Source organism: Musa acuminata, chromosome BXJ1-5, assembly GCF_036884655.1.
Source record: "Musa acuminata AAA Group cultivar baxijiao chromosome BXJ1-5, Cavendish_Baxijiao_AAA, whole genome shotgun sequence".
Lineage (NCBI taxonomy): Eukaryota > Viridiplantae > Streptophyta > Magnoliopsida > Zingiberales > Musaceae > Musa > Musa acuminata.
The window spans coordinates 40811135-40819789 of NC_088331.1; the positions used below are offsets into that span (position 1 = coordinate 40811135).

The 8655-nt window shown below is 44.2% G+C and overlaps 2 protein-coding genes across 4 annotated transcripts; both read right to left on the reverse strand.

Annotated features, from left to right (window-relative positions):
- Positions 1-3391: 3391 nt before the first annotated feature.
- Positions 3392-6115, reverse strand: LOC135674313 (protein IQ-DOMAIN 22-like). Its single transcript, XM_065184043.1, has 4 exons — positions 5479-6115; positions 4537-4731; positions 4372-4449; positions 3392-4294 (listed from the first exon to the last, which is right to left on the reverse strand). The coding sequence occupies exons 1-4, from the start codon at positions 5926-5928 to the stop codon at positions 3572-3574; spliced, it is 1446 nt and encodes a 481-aa protein (XP_065040115.1). The 5' UTR covers positions 5929-6115; the 3' UTR covers positions 3392-3571.
- Positions 6116-6618: 503 nt separating this feature from the next.
- LOC103985701 (uncharacterized) lies at positions 6619-8277 on the reverse strand. Of its 3 annotated transcripts, none has more exons than XM_009403490.3 (5): positions 7893-8277; positions 7267-7651; positions 7097-7188; positions 6957-7014; positions 6619-6835 (listed from the first exon to the last, which is right to left on the reverse strand). In XM_009403490.3, the coding sequence occupies exons 1-4, from the start codon at positions 8165-8167 to the stop codon at positions 6993-6995; spliced, it is 774 nt and encodes a 257-aa protein (XP_009401765.2). In that variant the 5' UTR covers positions 8168-8277; the 3' UTR covers positions 6619-6835; positions 6957-6992. The 3 variants fall into 3 exon arrangements, with proteins under 3 accessions (XP_009401765.2, XP_009401768.2, XP_009401766.2); XM_009403493.3 differs by having other exon boundaries at positions 6619-6848; XM_009403491.3 differs by having other exon boundaries at positions 6619-6885.
- Between the last annotated feature and the right edge of the window lie 378 nt (positions 8278-8655).

Sequence of the window (8655 nt, forward strand, 5' to 3'; positions counted from 1 at the left end):
AAAAGCTTGAATCATGTGCAATAAATAAATTAATGGGTAATTTACCAAAAAGCTTCTAGCATTAAATTTTTATCAGATGATGTTGCAATATTTGATTTTTATAAAAAAATATATATTTATAAATTTTAAATAATATTATTAAATCAAATTATTTCAAGCAAAAGATCCATCATTTTGGATTGGTTTGGTCTCAGAGATTCATATCAGATCATTTTAAATTAAGTTGGTTCGATCGTAATGGATTGGGTAAGACTTTGTTGAATCTATAAGCACATGTAGTATAATTGGAGGATAACTAAGGTATTTTCATCAAATTCATTCAAACTTATTGAATATAACCTAAGTAGTATATTATTCTAAGATATTGAATAAATTTTCAAAAAGGATATTATGATTGAATCGATGATTGAATATAACATATTAAATTTTCATCAAATATATCTAAACTTTTTTGGAACTACTAGGATGAGATGATAATATGTTTAGTATCATTTTTTTTACTTTTTATAATTTTAAGATTAATTGTTTAAATAGAATATTTTTGAGTCGAGCCTACGGTTGAGTATAACTCTTTGAATTAAAAAAAAAAAATCCAAACTTCTCTTGAGCTACTATCGTGTGATGCTAATATATTTATTACCATATTTTATGAATTTAGGGTGATTAATTTTTGAAATATAATTTTTTTGTTAAATTTATGATAGAGTATAACTATTTGAATTTTCACTACCTCTCTTAAGGATTCATCTCCTTAATCCTTCCACTACCAAGCAAGATGAAAAATAAGGAAAGCTTGGAGAATATGAGTCCTCTCCCAAAGATGAGAAATAATTTTATTTTATTTTATTTTTACACATAAAATAAATTATAATATTTATTTTTAGAGAGAGAGAGGAAGGTGGATGAGAGAGAGAGAAAGGCTAGAGGAGGAAATTATGGGAGAGGAAGAGGAGGTGGTGGAATGGGAGGAGGAGGCCGAGTGGAAGCGGAGGCGATGAGGATAATTTGAGAATAAGGATAGCAAGGTAATTTAGAAAAAAAAATCTAAAACTTAATAAAAATAAATCGAATGTTTAGATTTTTATTAAATTATCCGGCTAAAATAACCCAAAGTCAAGTGCTCATGATAAAAATCAAATATAAGGGTATGATAGGATAAAACTCTATCATTAAAGCTTTTCTAATAAATTATCCTAAATTAATTGAAAATATTTATCTAATTAATTTTATTTTTAGGTGGCATGAGGGTTAGATTGCCTAAAAGGGAGACCAAAAAAAGAGACTGATGTGGACTAGGAACAAATCTAGTGCCATCTACCTCTTCTTCATATGTTTTCTTTCATTTACTAATTGATCATGAGGTTATGCTTAAGTTAACTATTAAGATATCGATATCTTAAAAAAATTATTATGTGATCAATTATTCCAAAAGATTAAACTTTTAGGTAAAAAATATAATATATTTACAAATCATAATATCCACACATTATGTACAAATAGGTCCACTAATATCATCTTAAGGTTTAATTAGGTGATCAATAATTCTAAAAACTAATTTTTTTAAATGACTCAATATATTTATAAGTCTGAAAACTTTCTAATCCTAGTCCATATCAACTAGATTGTCATAAGTAATTCTGCTACCTGAAAGAAAATCCATAAAATCTACAACTAAATTCAGATGAATATATTTACGGTTATGAGGGTTTATTTGAGATTATGGTGAGCAGAGGGTGGCATTAGAAAACTTTTAATCTTATAGTAGTGTGTTGCATCTAATCACTGACAAGAGGATACATATAATTATGTAGGAATATATATAAATAGAGCTTCAATTTAAATAGGTTTCATTCTTTAGTACTATTTTCTTAAGTATTGGGTACCAATTCTCCCAAGTTAAGTTACACAAGGACTAAACATGTGCTTCACCCACTTACCATTTACACAAGGACTAAGTTACACAAGGACTATATATATATATATATATATATATATATATATATATATATATATATATATATATATATATATATATATATATAAGGAGATAAAATACATGGTGCACTAGAAGTTTATAGATGATTCCAGATATTCCAAATACAGGTTATGGATAAAATTTAAATCTTTTGCATTCTTCATTTCACAATTAAATATTTTCTTGATTTTTTTTCTCATTTTTATCTGAATATTTTTCCTAAAACACTGTTGGCAATGATAACATACTAATAGATCAAAGCGAGCAGTAGAATCCATGTCAGTCCCACAGAAATCTTTTCACGAATCATAACGAGATCGTTGGCAGCAAATTCTGCAAGTAAAAAGCTTCAGAGACGGTACATCGCATGTGTGCCTCACTCTCTGGCACGTGAAACGAGTTTGGAGGCATGGCAAGGAGACAGGAGAGCGAGGACGCCTCTCTCTCTCTCTCTCTCTCTCTCTCTCTCTCTACGGTAAGACTTGTAGGTCACCATCTTCCTGATAACAACAAGCCCCCCTTCACCAACCAACGAAGGAGACCAGAGCGATAAATTCCAAATCCCCTCTCTCTCGACACTGAGACTCGAAGGCTCACCGTCTTCCTGAGAGCAACAAGACACTCCTTCCATGGCCACCAACCAACCAAGGAGACCGTAGAGCAACCTTCCAAATCCCGGCCATGCCCACGCTGCGCCCCAACAACTGAAGCCTAGCATTGCACGTTCTGCTGCTCCTTCCCACCGGAGACGAATCGATGAGGACAATCTCCACATCCGGACGCTCCCACCGCCCACCCCATCCCTCTCTACTCACGGTTAATGTATTCCAAATGCATTTTGGCACCGAGCTTAGGAGTGGTTTCAGCTCAAAACCTAATCACCTTCGACCATCCACATGGCTTCACCAGTTCCGTTTGTCACCTTGTGGTGTTGCGGGAGCGATGGCGGTGCAGCGAGCGCCTGAATCTGGTCCAATCGATCGTGGGTTACGTGCGGATAATGCCATATACAAAACCTGGGAGAACGTGGCGTTCGCTCGGTTTGATGCCTCCTCGGTCATGGAGAGAGCGTTGCATGGCCGGCACTCACCACCCACCGACACCATTCCGCCCTCCGACGAGGCCCTACCAACTGTTCTCTGATATGGTTTCTCGGAGAAACACAACACCTGATTGAAAAGTTTGAGATGTCCACTTCCCACCTTCAGACCTTTCAAGACTTCATAATTAGAATTGATCGATCTCCAATCAAACCTTAGGGCTTGATGATGACGATTCTGATACAAAGCATCCATGCAAACAGATCCAAAGATGAACTATAGACAAAGCCAACTTCATCAAGGATCCATGAGACAGCCGATTGAAGCCATGTCACGTTAGATCAACAATATGGAGTAGACATAGACAAAAAAAACAACAGTGGAAGAGGTTCTCGCCATGGCACAGATTGCTTTCATTAAACAGGAACAGTAGTAGTCAAGAGAAAGCCAACACGAGCTTCAAATTTCCTTACAAGACAAAAGAGCTGAACAAAAAACAAGGAAATTTACCACATAACATGGAAGAACACCAAATTGCACATTCTGCTCAACAGCATCAAATCCTAAGAGGCATCCCTAATCTATCCAACCTGCCTGAGCCAGGATAAGCCTTGTTGGTGAACTTGGCATGCAGAGACGACGACCTCTGAGCTGCTACTGCCCCCGAGGACCTCTTCAGTGATCCAGACTTCTCATACTCCGGCCTCTGCTTCGGTGCGCTATGCGACCTCAGTTTCGCCGTCGAAGACTGCGTGTTCGCCATGTAGTTGGGGAAGTCTGCGAACCCACTGAACAAGCTCTGAGAGCCCTCGCCATTCGAGGGCGTGAAGGGGCCTTTGGTTGCGCTGCCACGCCGTGACGACGATGAGTAGTACTGCGGGCTTCCGCAGAAGCCCACTACCTGGAGCGGGAACCGCAGGGAGCTCAGACATTGCTGCTGCATGTTGACGGAGGATGGGCTGGGAATGGATTGTTGGGCAGCTGTGGAATCCTTTGATGGTGAATCCTGCACGGTGGTGAAGCTCCGGCTGTTGTAATCCGAGGTCAAGGTGGAGCATGAGTACTGATGATGGTTACTCCTCTTGTGACTGAACTGTGGCTTTCCTGGATCTACTTCCAGGATCTTAGTATTCTTCTCATCGTCGATCGATGCAAAGCTTCCTGTCTTCCTTTCAACTTCTCGACCGTCCCAGCACCTCTCCTCCACCCACCGATCCAGCCAGTTCCATGCAGCAGTATCGGGTCTGTCATCTGCTCCAGCATGCTTTGAAGAATTCCTCTGCACATAAGGGAAGCATGAAGTGATAGGTTGATTACTCTGCATCACTAGGTTTCCAGAGATTTAACTGGGATTACCTTGAGAGCACAAGACCCAGCAGATTTCGTGGCACTCGATCGAACCGCTTGCTCATATTTCTCTGGAGTAGGAGGACCCTGAACGCGATATGATTTGCACATACAAATTATAAATAGAACGAAATTGCAAGAACAGAGGTCAGAGAAATGAGATCTAAAGCTTACAGCACGCATGCGGTTGCCTCTCTCAGACCCGTCCCTCTCCGAGCGCAAGGCTCGGCATGCCCGGGCTCGAGCCTGCACTCTCACCAGTGCTTGCATGCATCGCAGCGTCTCTGCAGCCTGTTTCCTAACAATGTTGCCTCTGACCAGTGCCTGTAGCTTCACCAGCCCCCTTAACGCTCTCAGTGCTCTCCTTGCCTTCAAGAAACACGAATGAATCAATCATGATCCATATGAATTATACATCAAATTCCGAGTATAATGGAAAGTCGATAGAACAAGTTGTCTTCCTCAGAATTCATCGCGTCAAATGTCCATTCTAACACGAGAAAGACCAGTTGTTTCTGCAGGCGTTTCATTGGCAGTGAACAGAAACACAAGCACACAACACAAACTACTATAGAATGGGAGCGAAAAGGGTACAAATCTATGGATCTAAGCTCATCTCTAGCTATCACCACTACGAGATGCTATCATTAATGCCTTGGCTAAGGCGACAGGCATCATCGTCAGCAAGTCCCATCTTCATCTGAGAACCAGGAGATATTCCTCTGCGACGACGGCATCAATGAGCCAACCGAACCGCAAGGGATAGGACAAGAGGTCCAAAGAAAGCAAAGGGAAATAGAAGGTCAAAAGAGTTCCCTGGTAAAGACAACAAGGAAATAGGAAGACAGACGTAAAGAGGCTCTGATCTGCGAAAAGGTTGCACCCTTGAGGTGACAGGAGCCATTACCAAACCAGCTTCGCGGCGCAAAGCTTGAGCCATGGGCTATAGCATGCAAGAATCCAAATGCTTGTTTACTGCGCCAATCACGGACGCCAGACGCAAAAATGAAGAGAATAAGATCGGGGAAAAAACTATTCTTTTTCTGCAGATTCACATCAAAATTTCAACTTTTTAGTGTATACGGTCGAGAAAGGGGAAGAGCAGAGAAAGCCAACCAGGTAACCCCGGAAAGTAGACTGGATCTTTACGGCCGCCGACTCCTCCCGTTTCCCGCCCACGAGGCCCACAACGGTCCGCCCGCTGCTCGTCAGCCTCACCACCACGGCAGCCGCCTGCGCCGCGGCCACCGCTGCCTCCGCCACCGCCGCGGTCGCCGCAGCCACCGCGATGGCCCGCTTGCTCTGCTCCTCCTCGTCCACCACCAGCGCGGCCGTGCCGCACGGCCTCATAAGCTCCCTGTACGACCCCTTCCTCTCCTCGGACGGCGCCGGAGACGGCGGCCGAGGGTGCTCACCCCTCCGCAGCGGCGAAAGCTGCCGCTCCTTCTCCCGGGGCGACTTCCCGAAGCCCCACTTCCTCTTCTCCTTGATCCCCGCCGAGTGCTCGCCTGGGTTCGCCTTCTTCCCGCCCAGGAGCCCCCGGATCCACCTCGCGGCGCGCCCCATGTGTTCACCGCTCCTCCGCCTGCGGTGACGCGAGCCGTCCTGTTACGGTCCCCATTTGCCTATAATTCAAGAAAAGAACCAACATAAAACGGAAATCCCAATCCCAAACGCAGAAGAGAAGGGAAGATATCGAAGCGGCGGAGGAGAAAGATAAGAGAGTCGAGTAGGGGGTTCGCGACACCATGGCCTCTCATTTATATCATTTACTCCGTTACCGTTGTCATGTACCAAAAAAAATGAATGTTCCATGGAGAAGGAATTCTCACACAAAAGTACCAAAACGCCCCAACAGCCACTGCTTATTTTCGCCCACCGCATACGTCATACCACTGACCGCTGCTTCCACGACAGGCTACCCAGGTAGGTTCACGTGGGCAAGACGGAACTGCAGGTCGATGACAGCGCGTTCCTCAGCCGTCTGATCGCGATCTGCAGTCCGACTCCACACCGATCGGATCCCCTTCTTGTTTCGTTTTCGTTTATTGCGTACTTCCTTCTGCTGGTCACAGCAGCAGGCAGTTTTGGTGGTGACAGAAGGAGGGAGAGGGAGGGGGGATGGGGGAAGGCGTGGGTGGCAGATCATGCGTTTGTCTTGGCCTCGTCGTCGGACGCTCGGCACGAAGCTTTGGGATGTGAGCATCGACGGTGATGGGACGGCGTGGAGAAGGTTGCATTGATAGCTTATGTCTATACGGTAGGGGAGAAAATAATCATATGTTCCCTGTTCTTATATTTCCTTATTCGAGTACATAAGTGGGATTAGCAGATACAAGATACTGCAATCTCATGGTTCACTTCATTGTTCTGAAGAAGCTACATACAAGTACAGGAGGAAAACAAGTCTTTGCTGATTTGCCTGCCACATTATCCTCTGGAGTTGATGGTGCTCAGAAAAGGCCTATGCAGCCTGTCATTTTTATCTGTATAGGTCAGAACGAATCACCAATTTGTATATTTCTGCATGAAGAGAAACATCATAGACACTTCTATGCTGATTAATTCTTGAGATAAAGTCTGCTCACACTTACAGGATTTTTCCTCCATGCCTCTCTTCCCAGCTTGCATCATGAAGACCGTCTCCAGTGCCTGCAAATATTCCATGCTGTTTCACCACTGCTCATAAATGTAGGTGAGCTTGTCAGTCAAAGAGCCACTAGTTGCAACTTACTGGTGCTTCTTCTTTGGCTTCGCATTTCCTTCTTGGGAAGCTTCGTGCTCACTGTCACTGCATGAATGGCTTCGAGAGAACACCCTCAAAGCCTGTTCAGTTTAGCTATCTTACAGACAATTAAGGAAAGAGAAGCATAACATGAAGCAGCCGATTCAACGAACGCGTACGAGGTTTGAGACAGATGATGCGAGCTGTGGGCGTTGGCACCAATGAACTCTCTTTAACACTCTCGGTTTGTCCCGCACTTGATCTCCGCGGCCTTCCATCGTCTCCGAGTACTTGGCATTGAGCACCGCAGCATCACTTGAGACTGCAATGACACCTACAAAGGAGCCGTCTTCGTACAATGGAGTCTTGGTCACCATCGCCGTAAGCATCTCCCCTGACTTCTTCTTAAGTGCGAGTTGACCTGACCACGGTTGACCTCTGTTCAATTGTTCCATGACCTTTCCAAGGTGCGGATTGCTTCCTTCTTGAATCAGCAGATCCCCAACCCTTTTCCCGAGTGCTTCATGGTCCTTCCATCCATATAGGTTTTCTGCTGATTGATTCCTGCACAAGAAGAAGATAATATTCAGGTTCTTTGTCATGTGAAGTCCTGTGTGAGAATTATATGTACAGCCCTGCTTTCATTAAATGAACTAAAATAGAAGCATACTTTGTGGCTAAAGCTTTGGAAATCGACCAAAGAACAAATAATAAACACTACAATTAAAAGAACAGTAAGCTAAAGAGAAGGGCTAAGGCTGGGGGTGGTGGGGGGGCAGAGAGAGAGAGAGAAGCTGCAGTAGACCAGAAGATGATCTCGCCAGTGTCCGGGCGGTAGATGTGAAGGGCGTGGCCGATGTGTTTGAGCACGCTGCGGTAGGGGCCGTGGGCGAAGCGGCCGGGAATGGTGCTGCCAACCTCGCCACCTCCACGTCCTCTCCGACTCGTCCCAGGGCCAAGGTCATGAGCTTGCTGCTTTCTCCCTTTCCCCAGGATCAACTGCAGTTGCTCCCTTAGCCTCGCCTGGCTCACCTCCAAGTCCCGGAACCTCGTCACCAGATCCTCCAACGAGCCGCCCATCGGATCAGCCTGCGGCACTTCCTCGCTAGTGCTGCAGGTGAACTTGATGAGGTTGCCTCACCTAAAAGGAGGTGGAGACGTGATCGCTGCCCACCACCGGCTCTGCTGCTTTCCCGTGCCATCTGTCTTTGCTTATTTGGAGGACACCAAGTCTTGCTATGATCCCGGATTTAGCATCGAAGCAATCAATGCTCTTCAGCCACAAACTCATCAATGAAGCGTATCTCAACAGTCATAAACCTAAACCAATTAAAGAATCGTTCCTTGCCACTGCTAATCTCATTCCGCCTGTTTTCCGTGATGATGTATGCTTGACGACCTCGTGATGTTTCCTTTGACTTCTGCTGGTGCGCGTGACACAGTGCAGCAAACCCATTTATCCAATATCGAAGGCTTCAACTTTTTCTTCAAAAATAGAAAAAAAAATTCATTACAAGCTCACACGTGAACTTCAATATCAGATTTATTAATTATATAATAATAAATTT

What these genes read in the sequence shown, in the direction of transcription:
- LOC135674313 (XM_065184043.1), bottom strand. Translation starts at nt 5,928, where the DNA reads ATGGGGCGCGCCGCGAGGTGGATCCGGGGGCTCCTGGGCGGGAAGAAG. An exon ending in CTACTTTCCGGGGTTACCTG is followed by an intron (nt 4,732 to 5,478) that starts GTTGGCTTTCTC and finishes TGTTTCTTGAAG; the next exon opens with GCAAGGAGAGCACTGAGAGC. An exon ending in CTGGGTCTTGTGCTCTCAAG is followed by an intron (nt 4,295 to 4,371) that starts GTAATCCCAGTT and finishes CCTTATGTGCAG; the next exon opens with AGGAATTCTTCAAAGCATGC.
- LOC103985701 (XM_009403490.3), bottom strand. Translation starts at nt 8,167, where the DNA reads ATGGGCGGCTCGTTGGAGGATCTGGTGACGAGGTTCCGGGACTTGGAG. An exon ending in ACTGGCGAGATCATCTTCTG is followed by an intron (nt 7,652 to 7,892) that starts GTCTACTGCAGC and finishes CTTCTTGTGCAG; the next exon opens with GAATCAATCAGCAGAAAACC. An exon ending in CATCATCTGTCTCAAACCTC is followed by an intron (nt 7,189 to 7,266) that starts GTACGCGTTCGT and finishes TAAACTGAACAG; the next exon opens with GCTTTGAGGGTGTTCTCTCG.